Raw genomic sequence first — 13,764 nt, 5'->3', positions numbered from 1 at the left:
TCCTACCATCATATCACGAAACCTCATGTAACATTATACTCAACATCATAACAGTTAATTAAACTAAACTGAAATCATAGTGTATGATTTAGATGTATCATGAAGTTTAAACAATAAAACATGATTTGGATGCTCCATAAAAGTATCTGTCTTAGCTAAGTAAGCACTCCTAATTAGTTCACCACACATTTTAATCAAGTAAATAAGGAAAGTCATTTAAAAATAACATCTGCATCTTCCCAGGTAGCTGACCCTGGGCTATATTGGTCCCACTGGACCTTGACTTGCTCAAACTCACGGTTTTCTCGATAGAGGCTATCGTTTTCTATCTAATATTCAAGTACACTGAAGGCCACACTTTAACTCGCAGTCGAACATTGGCTGAGTGCTCTTTCACTCTATGAATACTGCCTTGGGTCTAGGCCTGAGTTAGCGTCCATACCTCTATAGTGAAGGATACTTGACAAAATATCAAAAAGCAACTGTATGAGTCTATTTCATTGTACTCTTGGCTGACAATATTTCATATTTCAGTTTAGAACATTAGTTGTCCAATTCTGGTCCAGAAAACTCATGCGTTTAGTTTCAGCTGTAAGTTCTCCAATTTTCAGCATAGATTTCAGTTACAGGGCTCTCTTTCAATCATAACAGCATTTTTTTCAGACAGTTTATTAGCAGTTATCAGCTTAAGTTCATAATATATACACTGTTCCTAAATAAATATTTTAGCACTAAGCTATATTCATGGCATTTTGCCAATAAGTAATTTGTATGCCGTTCCTATTTGCCTACTCAAGCCCTAGGTGATTAATGTCCTTATGATCTCAATCAAACAAGTAGATTACATAATTTAATTAATGCTGAAATTAATTTTCAGGTCATAGCATCAATCAAACAACAGCTACAAATTATATAGCATAAGCATTAATTTCACATGCACAAAGGTAATTACTCCTTCAAATCAACTTTTCATTCCTTCAAAATACTTAGAGGGAAACCTCCATAAGCTATCCCAAAAAAAACAGCACTACATGGATACCAAAAAATACCCCAAACTTGAGTGGAACGACTGCTGAGTAATACTGTATGGTCTATCAGAAGGACTATACAAACCCTGTATTGTCTGTCCATACAATTGTATGGGTCCATACAAACCTGTCTGTATGGTTGTGTGGACTTCCGTACAACTGCACAGAACTATTTCATATGCTGTATGGGACTATGTGCTGCCCGAAAATGCATCTTTCCTGGCTGCCTACACTCTCTCCATCTCTCTGTCGCTCAATGTACTCAACCACTCATGTGTATTCAAAACCCTCTACCTTTCCCTGTCTTTATACTTTTAGCGAAGAATCTATTTTTAAGATTACTCATAGTCTAAGTCATGCATGAGATACACTTTTAAACTGAAATTCTAAATATAAGACTTTCACCTTTTTACTAAAGTGAATTACAAAATAACTTTTTTCAAAAAATAGAATTACTTTTTGAAAATATCTTGAACTATTTCTCACACGTTCACCCTCAACCTATGTGAAAGTTCTTATCTGAGCTATAATTCTCAACAGTTGTGCCGGAGCACTTCATATTCCGCTGCCCCATCTATTATGAGATTCCAGGGTAGTTCCATTGTCTATTTAGGGACCTCAGACCCTCTCCAATTTCTCTAGGAACCTCATCTAGAGATGCCTAGCCATATACATGCAGGAGGCCTTACGCACCATCCCCATACTTTCAGCCTCAGCCGAGACCAAATTCCAACCGGATGATTACTTAATTCTTTATGGTGCTCCCATCAGCTAGGGGCACCAAGAGACAAATGGATGGCAGCATGGTATCGGACACTGTGTCTATGTGGACCAAAGGGGCCATTGCCCCCTCCCCAAAGACCTCAACAGCAGTGCTAGACTCAATCCATTACCAGCAAGTACACAAAACCACCCAGGATCTAGCAGAGGGCAACCCCTGAATCCTAACCATCATTATTTGCCCTCCAATCTCCAGATCCATCACATTTGTACATCCTCCTCTCAGTGCAGTTATCCGCACTTAGAGTCCAGGCTTTTTTTTCTTTTCTTTTTAAGGCCTTGGCAAATATTCATGCCTTACTTTTTATATCTTGCCTTATCTTTATAGGAGCCATTTTGGTGCTTCTGCTTTGTATTGATAGTATTGTACTCAGCAGTCCCATTGACCTACCTTTATGGTCATTTGTTGGATATGAATAAAATTATCTTGTCTTATAGGAAGTGTATCAAACATATCCTCCAAATCAGTGCCTAAGACTCCATATTTGCCCCCACTCTGACTGCTGAAATTAGATCTCCAACCTGCTAGATCATCCTCCATACAAAACTGCTGTATTTCATGGGAACCATGTTGATTTAAGTGCTGGATTTGTGCCAAGTTGGCCTCTAAGAAAGTGCCTCCTTGAGTCAAAGGCTGATATTAATTTGTCATATATAGCGCTACAGTCTTGATTAGGATCTTGCTGATTGGAATGCATCCTCATACAGCACCGTACTGAATGTTTTTAGTTGTTCTGGTGCCATAAACAAACCGTAAGATTGGTTTCTAAATTTCTAAGCTAAGTCTGCTCAAGGAGCTAGCTATCTTAGCTTCTAAGTCAAGCCTGCTTAAGTAACAAGCTATCTTTTCATGAACATGACCTTAGCATAATTTATAAGCAATCTCTTAGACACGCATTCAAATTTACCACAACTTGTACAACTTACACACCCTGTCCTTGTTCAAAAATTCAGTGACTGGTCACCTTCAAGCAAGATGCATCTAGAGTTCTCATGCTACGAACTGGGAAGGTGATAACCTCTAGCACACAACTAACCCACATTCTGGAATAATTTCCTACTTTTGCAGTCATTTGTTAGACATTGATAATTTTTTTCTTATCTTATCTTTATCCATCTATATCATGTGTGTATAAGCAATCCATAGTATTTTCTCCATGTCATAACTCAACAGGTAGGGAATTCTCTCTGGTTGGACATGACAGTGTACTTCTAGGCGAGATTATAAAGACAAAAATATGACAAACTAGACTTTATAAATACATAATCAAAGGCATTTAACAGAAATCCAAACAACACGACATATGTTGGAAGTCATCAAACCCTGTTTCTCATACTCTGATTCTCAAAAGATTTTAAGACGTGTTGTTAGTTGAGCATATATCACATTAATAGAATCTATGTTGAAAGCTTCACAAATTATTTTATTAATAAATAAGACTGAAATTACATAAAGAGAAATGAAAGAAAACTAAAAACCCACCTTTTAAGTGTTGAATTTAAGTAAACCAAAAATCCACCTTTTAAGTGTTGAATTTAAGTCTCTTTGTTGAAAGCTTGGTAAATTAATTTGTCAAGAAATAAGACTGAAGGGACTCTAAGACAAATTATTAAAGACAATTAAGAAGCCACGTTGTAAGTGTTACAATAAAAGAGAAATCCGCAGGACTAAAAATAAGAAGTAAGGATTGGAAATTAATCAATATCTTAACAGTGATTAACTTTATCCAAAACCATGCACTGTTAGAAGTTAGAACAGGGAAAAAAACAGGAAAATAGGATCCATCATAATCCAGCATTGAATAAGAGAGAGAAAGCTGCAGCAGAGAGCATCAAAAACTGAGTACCATCCAGCATTATGGAATAAAGAATTGTAGCCATGTTTCGAATTAAGCTAGAAAATAAATTAATCCTTTGCCAGCAGTAACAGGATCAGGTGAGCTGACATGTTTTCAAGAATCAACCTATTGAAAACAATAAATCCTATTTATACAAAAGATAAGAAGATCCTATGCATCCCTTGCGGCAGAGGCCCACATGCTTAGATATTATATTAGCCAGGGCAGATTCAGATATGGTTATATTTTTTATATATCTTCAGTTGTTTGTACAAAGGGAATACAGAATTTCAAAAAGAAGATTGAATGACCTATCTCTTAACAAGTTGTTGACCACAAATCAAAACAGGACCTTTGCTCAAAATAAAATAGAAATAATCAAAGTGGCACACAAATTAAGGAATTAGAATAACCCAAAACTGCTCAGCAGATAAGATAAGACGGGTTTCATACCCTGCTAGCACACAGACAGTGAACAATTCTGACCTTCAGCCATGACAACTTCCCCAGTATATAAAACAAGAGAGTCTTGTAGATTTAAGGTATCTTATTAATAAACCCAGTAAGTCAATAAATTGCTGGATTTCAGGACATGCTTAAAAGGAAATGACAATGGGCAACAAAATCATATGACATGGGAATTTATATTAGGATGTTATTTCAAAAAAAATTAAATGGACTACCTTTCACAAAATAAAATAAATTGTTATAACAAATTTATTGAATGTACGTCGAGATTTTTTATCTGCTTTAACAAATCGAAATAATATATATATTTTTTAAATTTACTTGAAGTTGAACAATTTTTATAATTAAAACACAATTTGAATAGACTGGATCTTTGTAGTCAGCTGATCGTCAATTGGGCATATTTGATCTTTATGGCCATTAAATGATTACTCTACATATTTGATCTTTATGGCCATTAAATGATTACTCTACATATTTGATCTTTATGGCCATCAAATAACTAATCTACAATCGCTCCTTAAACCTCAAGTTTAACAAAATGGACAAATAAATACAAGTCAGTTTATTTCAATTGCATTCCTCATCAAATTCTCTGAGCGGGTTGTGAGATTTTCCATACCTAATAGAATTACCTCGGCATGTCGTGGCAGGGGCTTTACAAAATCAAAAATTGATTGACAGATAGCCATATCAAACAACCAAAGAGAAATTCCAACAAAAACAAAAAATTGATTGACAGTTAGCCATATCAAACAACCAAAGAGAGATTCCAACAGAAACACACAATAAACAAGAAGAGACACCGCCACCCGACCAAAACCAGACCGGATGACTAGGAAGGTTGTCCCTCCCCCAAAAACACAAAATAAAATCATTTTATTAATTATATGACCCGCCTGCAAGCGCACCCGCTAAGACAACACCATATCAAACCCTAACAAAGCTTTAATGACTACTGGGATTTACATTCATCAATTACCTTTTCAGTCAAGTAAATATGACGGCCTCTTAATGCTTGCGACGACTCCAAAAAAAACCAAAACAATTATTTTAGAAGTGAGGAATGAGTTTGAAAAAAAAACACTGAAACCCTAGCCATATGGAAGAAAATTATGAAGGAATTGCAAGCAAGAACCCTCAACTTTGTAAGATCTGTTGAATTCCAAAAAGAACCCTCAACTTCATAAGATCTGGAAATTCCAAAAGAAAAACAGAAGATACAGGGAATCGACTATATACAATGAGGGTTAGGAAATCTATAGACAAAGACAATTTATAAATTTACAGATTTATTATATCTAAAACGTATGAGTACACCAATTCTTTTTTTTTATCAGTGGAAATAAGCTCTAATTTAGCCAGATTTATTTAATAAAGCACTCTAGTTCAGAGAAATGGGAGGATAATTTTTTTTTTCCACTGACAATTGTCAAGAAACCTCTACATCCCTTTTAATATTCCTTTTGAAGTGGATAGAATCATTAGAATGTGACGGTAAATTTTCTAAGGAATAACCCTCTTAAATAGTCAAAAAAAAGAATTTAAAGCTTTAAGTAAAGTTTACAAATAAGAAAAAATTTAAATACCCTTCAAAATATTAATGAGAGAAAAATTATTTACAGTGATTTTAAAAAATTAAAATGATAACCTTTCTCCCACAGGAAATTGATTTTCCTCTAAATTAAAATCAAAAAAGAAAAGCTCAAAACAATTGACGTCAAAGCTCAAAATCGACTATAAATACTGTAGAGATTTTCGCTCAAAAACGTTGACGGCTTACCAAAAGAAATCGATAAATCATTTAGATCGAATTTTTATATATTAAAATGACTATAGGCCCTAAGAGTTGAACCTAAGCTCTGATACCATATGTAACCGCTCCGAAATAACAATACATGAATAATTAGATTAATCAAGCGATTTATAATCAACACGCAATTTATCAACTAGTTAACATTAAATTTCGAAAGAAATGTGAGGAGAGACAACTTACCTGTTTCTCACTTATGATTTCAAGGCTAAACGCTCGTTGAATTCTGCTAACTACTACAAAGTCTTGGGGACGACTCTCCACCCAACCGTAGGCTCAATTGCACAAAATCTTGCTACAATTGGCCACCCCTGAGCCCTCAATCAACATACTACTGCCAGGGAATCCTTTGTCTCACAATACTATTCTCCCCAAAGAATGGATGATGGAATCATGGAATGATGGAAATGCCTCTCATCTTCCTCCCCATCTATTAAATAGAGTAAACATTGGAAAGGAAACCACATGCACACACTCCATGTGTCCACATGCAACTTTACTGCTTTCTTGTTTTATTCTTTTGTTTTTACTTTTTGATAACTTTACTGATTTTTACTACTTTCTTGTTTTATTTTTATTTATATTTATTTGAAGCATGTGATTTATTTATTATTTTATTATTATTTATTATTTATTTACTATTACTATTTTTTATTTATTGTTTGTTATTTATTTAATATTATATTATATTATTTATTATTTATTACTTTTATCATTTATTATTAATATTAACAGACATTACAGATTAATTGTGAGATGTTCTTTAGTGTTACGGTATATCATGATTATGTATTTCTTATTAACCTAATGCCATACTCATACAACGCACTTGTAAAAACATCTAAATAAAAATAAAAAAGATATAATATAATTCTAATACATAATAATAATTATATCATGTAGTTTATTTTTATTATAATTTTGACTTATGAAAGGTTTATGTAACAAACAAAGTTCGTTTTTTAGAATAATCTTTAGAACACTTGGTACACAGGGATATCCATTAAAGATATACACACACATACATATATATATACACACACTAAGTTGCACGATACGGGGAAACGAGTACGAGTTTCCGAAACCGGAACCGGTACAAAACGTGGCCCCCCGAAATTTTGGAGACGAGGAAATGCAAAATATATAATGTAGGTTGACCAGATCACGCTGTTTTCTTTTGCGGCCAGATCTCCTCTAAATGTAGGTTGACCAGATCACGCTGGCCCTTATGTTTCTTCTGCAGCCAGAGGGTTTCTTTTGCGGCCTTCTAGCAGGATCCTCGTTTTCTCTACGCCCAACAGTACATTGACTCTACAGGGGTTTGACAATCTATCTAGGAGCGCGAGTAATCTTCTTCTGCGGCCAGCGTGATCTGGTTTCTTCTACGGATAGTGGCGATGTGGTTTCTTCTGCGGCCAGAGTGAGTAATCTGGGGCCCTTCTGTTTCTTCACAAAGCTTTGTCCTCAAAGCTTATTGCCGACAAGGCGTGTCATATGTTTCTCTGTCTTGTAATCTATTCGCATCTTTTGAAATTCTTCAATTTGTTGTCTTTGATAATACACAATGATAAGATCCTTCGAGCGATAAATAAAATTGTCGAACTGAGAAAGGATCTAACCATCCTAAATCAATCTTGTGTGGAACCTTGCAATTATTTGATAACTTGGATAAATTGTTATCGTAAGACTCGATTGCGCAGACATCAGTATTCTTCAAAATATAGATATGTTGGTTTTGTTCTGAGTGATACAGATATGCACACTGAGTGAGTTGTATGCTCTTGTGATTTGGATGTCGATAAGGAGTTCTTGCAATTTGATCTTCCCTTATCATGTGTGTGGAAATTTCCTGATTTACTTCAAAAACTGACATTGTTTAAGTTGGTTACAAAATCTTCATTTGGATTTTTCATTGTCTGAACTAATTTATGATTTATCTTCTTCTTCAATTGTGATATTGACTAGATCGGTATTCGTTCATTTTTCTTCAACTTGAACAGTTACGTCTGAAGACTTCAATACTTATTTCGTTATGAGTTCATATAATTTATTGTTTAATGGTTTCTTATCATATTTAAGTTTTTGTTCACACGTGCTCTGATACCAATGTAATATACAAAGGTCTTTCTTCGAAATAATCTTCAAAACTCTCGGTACATGAAGATATCCATTGAGGATAAATATATATATATATATATAAAATAATATATAAAAGTATTGATATGAGATGAGATCAATATTATAAATGAAGACCCATTTATATACCTAGGCAAACACCCCTTCATAAATGATCATGTCCTTAAAAACATGTCTCTTTTATATTAATCACTAATTAATTAAAATTAATTATTATTTATGATAATTATTATTATTTATATTTACATTAATTAATTATATCACTTTACTAAGAAATATCACTTTTACTTTTCATTAGGACAGACTCCTTCTTGAAACATATCTCTAAAGTTTAAACATATGCATTACGACAAACTCCTTGTTAAAATATTTCAATTTAATGAGATAACCCTGTTTTACGTCATGTATTAACTCTTTATCTTATATCATGGCAAAGGCACAAATCTTGAGGCAAATTAAAGGATTATTTTGTGTTAAATGGGTCTGTCTTCTTTATTCACGTCACCTAAGGCAGCTGTTCACATTACCTTGCCCATGGAAACAATAAGAATGGAAATGACACGACGCCAAAGGCATATGTTCACGCAAATGTTAATTTTATTGCATTGCATGGGGCCATCTCTAATTATTTCTTCGTGCTTATTCTGCAAAGCATATTGAAGGAGCATGTGATATGGAATTGATACCATATGAAGCCGCTTTAACTTTTACTGGGCAATAAACATTGCTCATGGGGGTTATGAAGGGTGTCGTACGGCATAGATATAGGTGTCGGGACATTTTATTTGGAACTGTTATGTATTGATGGATTTAGACTCATTCTTAGCCATGGTTTATGACTGCTAAAAGTGCCACTTATTTATGAGGTTTTATGTTATAAAGATTATGAATGGGGATGAAGGCCTTGCAATATCTATCAAAGTTAATCAACCATATTGACGAGGTCATTACGGTTTTTATTAATTTTTTTACCACATTGTTCTCGGCTAACTTATTTTTTTTAATTATTGAAATTGTTTCGTGAAGTTAATTAAAATGATAACATTATTATATTGTTTTCCATGAGGATGATGATTATTTTTAGTATTTTTTTAAGAAGAGGAATGTGGATTCCAAGAACTAATTGTTATTATTTTTATAAGTAGTTTGTTAAAGATATAAATGTAATATTTTATTGTATTTCTCGGAGAACTAATGAATCTAGGAAAACAATTAACTATTTATTATAAAAAGAGTTGAGCTCAAATCTATGTAAGGATTTTCTCTCTATTTAATGTATGATTGGATTGAGGACCTCTCCCCTCTCCCTTGACATCATTTGTAATTCACATGCTTGAGGCCTAACGTAAGATTGGAGGTATATCATTTTTATGTGAGTTTCTTTCTGCACTTACTTTCCGCATATTTAGTTTTGTATTAAGAAATCCTTGTAACATGTTGTGAACGCATTGTATTGAACCATGAATAATTTGAAGAATTACCCCTCTTATTGTTATTGTTCTTATATTAATATTTGATATAATAAACCAAAATTTTGCTAAATTAAAACAACCACACATTCATTACCAATGCTCAAGTACAGTACCTATAGACTTACAATTACAAAGTAATTTTTTGCTATACAAATCAGTAAACTAAGGCTGATTTGTAGCATGCACAGCAGCCCCTATTGCCTTACATTCTCATGCACTTGCCCTTCTTTGATCTATGCTCCCTTTAAGCCATTTGCCAAACGGTGATTACACAATTGGTCTTGGTTTTCTACCTTCATATTCCTTCCCACAACTCTCATTAATCCATTATTCTATGACCACCCCTTTTGTTAAGGCTTACTCTTCAAAATTACCTTTTGCTTCCGCTACATAACCTTGGCAATCTTTTCATTAGAAAATCCCCCTGTTAGAGAAAGCCAACTAAAAATGTGAGCAAGACTACTATGGTGACACTGGATAGCCTTCCTGGATGCCTATAACTAACCTCTTAATGTTTAGAATTTTACTTCATTTGAGATGGCTAAATTTTGTTGTCATGAATCCAATGATGCATCATTCTTGATCTACATTATCTAAATGGATGTTGTCCTATTCTTTTTCAGAAACAAAAAGGAGCCGATGTGCCAAAGGTCAATGTTTAAACTCTTAATAAAGTCAAGCATTCAATCAACCAAAAGAGAGGCAAGTAAATGTAGAGATAACCATACAGTCAACAAGAAGCCACTATAGTCAAAAAGTATGCCAACTGTACATAATCTGAGAATTTTCATTCCGGTGGAATTCGAAGAGCAAAGTGCTCTAGAAAACGACCACATATGCTGAACTTGCGTTGCACTTGGATAGAAAGAATAAGTGCTTGAGAAGAACGTGGGGTCTACTGGCAAATGTAATAATTGACAAATAATATTATCAGTTGTACGCACCTGAATCAATACACTGAAACTGAGTACACTGATGTACCAGTGATTAGTTTGTACACTGTCAAAAGAAATAACAAAATAGTACACAGACAAGGCAGTAGATTCTGTGGACCTGATCAACATTAGCGAAAGTATTCGAAATTTGCAAAAGCATTCCTTCCCCAGTCAATAAAAGGTAAAGAAAGGATGAATGACATTGCAAATAGCATTTTGTTGCTAAATTTAATAAATGTAAGACAGTACAATAATGATACTTTGTAAAAGCCTAATCCAAGAATATTTGATAGATAACTCATTAGACAAAACGTAATCCTGAAACCTATGCTACATAATGAAATTCTTTAAAAAAGTGTAGATCCTATATAATGAAAATTCCGAATTCTTATAAATAATATGTAAGAAAATTGCAAAATAGGGTATCTGTGCACTCAAAGTTAGGATGACAGTGCGATCCTAATATTGGGGGAAGACATCCTTCCATAGGAGGATCCAAATAATAAGACCGAAGCCAAGTATATACCCATTAGTCGTTGCAAGTGATCTTTATAAACTTACCTCACACGCTTTTTAAATACAATCACACATGGGTGATACATAGTTTAGACAGCTTACTATACTGATACAAATTCATGCTATTTGTGTTCAACACAAATATCACCAACTGAAACACTGAAGTCAAACATGTTAAATCGTCAAACACGTTAAAGCCTCCAAATCTACTAGAAAGAAATCACAATCATAACTGGAAGGAAATTGTTTTACATGTTATTACATTGATCAAAGTACGCAAACTTGTCTTCAACCGAGTTAATATTATCAGATCTGGGAATCTATATACAAGTCGTTATTGAGACACAACTAAACAAGCATAATTCAAGAACAAATGAGAAAAAAGGAAAACCCATTCATGGATGTCACAAGCAGTTTAGACTCACTCCACAACTAGGACTTGCGTGGGTTGATATTTTTCTCAGATCTGAAATTTAGACAGTTACTTACACTTTAATTTTCATGCCGAATTCCTGCAAGTAGGTGCAGTACGATTTCCGTAGATATGTTTCCTTCCTCAAATCGATACCATCCTTTCTTGAAGGAGAATTTTCCTCAATTTCTTGTCTGGTAAAATACCAATTGCAGATGGAATGATCTGGCTCCTCCAACGTCCCACGTGCAGCAGGAGGTTCTCCACTTGCCGCAATTTGAAGATGAGTTGGATTCAACATCCCTGCCTTGTTTTCTTCCTTCCTCAACTGAAGATTGGCAAACTAACTTTTACCAATTACTCTATGTGCCCAAATTATCTCACAAAATATACTCAGATGCAATATGTGATGGCGTACTGTACTGTGTTCCTGCAGAACAGTGGTGATCTTAGAGATCAGGCACAAGAATCACTCAAAATCAACACTAGCAATAGAAAAATACATTAAAGTAGTCAATATGAGAACAATAATCTGTGCAGAAACCATACAGAGCCTATAAAAACAGCACTGCAAACATCCATAAATAGAACATGCCACTGGAAACTGGTAAGCCAAACATGAATAGAGTGTGTTTGAAAGATGGAAATTAAAATGTCAAATTCTTTGAGTCACATCACAAAAAACTTAAAAAGCGACTTGAAAAGAAGGCATTTAACATAAAAGAGAGAGAGATCTTAGGCAGTCGTTCGAGACCCAAGAACAAAAAGTTTAAAACTTATTCAAAGATCTTAAGAGATAAAACAAAAAGTTTAAAACTTATTCAAAGATCTTAAGAGATAAATGGCAAGTTGCGCAGGCACAAAAGAAGAAAATGAGTAGAGATATGACAGGTCCTCGTATGATCAGAAGGTGATCCTCCCAATATTTTTATACATTTGTCTCCTGTGTATATAAGTTTCTCCCTATAGTCTTCACATGTGCACCTTAATCCTTTTAAAAGTTGAATTAAATAACCGTGTTCCATGATTTGAGTTTCACCCCACTAAATCCTTTGTTTCCTCATAACCCATTCAGTCTGTCATCTTCATGTTTTATTTAGTAAACTGTAAGAATTGACTCTGTGGGAACATGCTGGTTGGTTTCTAATATCTACATGAAATCTTATGACACATTGGAATAATCTGATTCCTGCTAAGGATTGTGGTTTCTAATATCTACATGGAATCTTATGACACATTGGAATAATCTGATTCCTGCTAAGGATTGCTTTCCAAGATATCCCTTTAAAGTTCTCTTCCAAGCAAATACCAACAACGAACCTTCTTTTCAGGGCACTCCACACCTCAAGAATGTTACAGTAACCAACCATCACGGTCAGGTGTGTACCATATAAATGTAAACATACACATTCTTAGCCATGTATATTTCATAGGTGTACCATGGAAAGCAAAAGATATCAGTGAAATTTAGGTAACCTTTTAAGGTTTATATTCATCAAAGTGGCCAACAACTCTGAGAAAGACTCAGTAAGGGCCAAAAAGAGCTAACTTGCACACTGGAAAAATTTGGGAGTTGACTCAGGAAATTAAAAATATAAAAAAAGCTAAATTTCAGAATAAAATGGCATTTTTCATCAATATGAAAGTTTACAATGTTCATATAATGCAAATTTTAAAGAATAATCCAGTTCAAATTACATGGATGAGAGTCAGCTGGCCTAGTTTAATGTTTTCAATGACTGATTATTTTGGCTCGGCTAGTAAGTCTATTGTCCCAAGGTAATTTTTGCCCTTAGGGTTTTATTTTTTGTCTAGGATTTCCAGTATATAAGAGGGGCTTATCTGACAGCAGTGCACATTCATATAACAGTAGATATTTCTTTTGTAATGCACGAATATAAAGATTTCCAGCAGCAATATGATTCTTCAATAAATTACAATAATTAGGGCTGACTGCCCAATGTTTACTATACTGATTCAACCAATAATCCACCAATATGAATCAGATTTGTAGTATCAATATTCAATAGACCAACAACTTAACTGTAATCCACACTAGTCTATGCAATTCTGTGGTTACTACATTAATAAAAAGCTTCACTGTCTAACTACTGCTTATCTGGGCTGCTCCCACTTGTTCCAAGTCTCCACCAGCGGTTGGTGTAGCCTTTGTTTTAACAGCTGCGCTGATTGTCTGAGGTGAAACAGTGGACAGTCTGAGCTTATATGAGCCTTCCAGTCCTAGGGTAAGTGCCACTGCTTCAAAAGACTTTGAAAGACTGCTTCTTTAGATAGCCGCCACACAGCCTCAGGGAAGAAACCAGCACTCAATTTGTGCTCCAAGAGACCTCCGCAACCACTGGCAT

The 13,764-nt window shown here is 34.4% G+C and overlaps 1 protein-coding gene across 1 annotated transcript in view; it reads right to left on the bottom strand.

Annotated features, from left to right (window-relative positions):
- The window catches only part of LOC149233099 (cyclin-T1-3-like), a 50,954-nt gene that overhangs the window by 22,004 nt on the left and 15,186 nt on the right, over positions 1–13,764 (bottom strand). Inside the window, exon 2 of the mRNA XM_089379695.1 lies at positions 11,476–11,828. Within this exon, the coding sequence (XP_089235821.1) occupies positions 11,476–11,699 (224 nt within the window). The 5' untranslated portion in view covers positions 11,700–11,828. The remainder of the gene's footprint in view (positions 1–11,475; positions 11,829–13,764) is intronic.

The sequence above is a fragment of the Pinus tabuliformis genome, chromosome J (assembly GCF_031772625.1).
Source record: "Pinus tabuliformis cultivar Carrire ecotype Pingquan chromosome J, CPIR1, whole genome shotgun sequence".
Classification (NCBI taxonomy): Eukaryota; Viridiplantae; Streptophyta; class Pinopsida; order Pinales; family Pinaceae; genus Pinus; species Pinus tabuliformis.
Note: the sequence above shows the minus strand (reverse complement) of the source record. Positions and strands in the feature narration are given on the sequence as shown.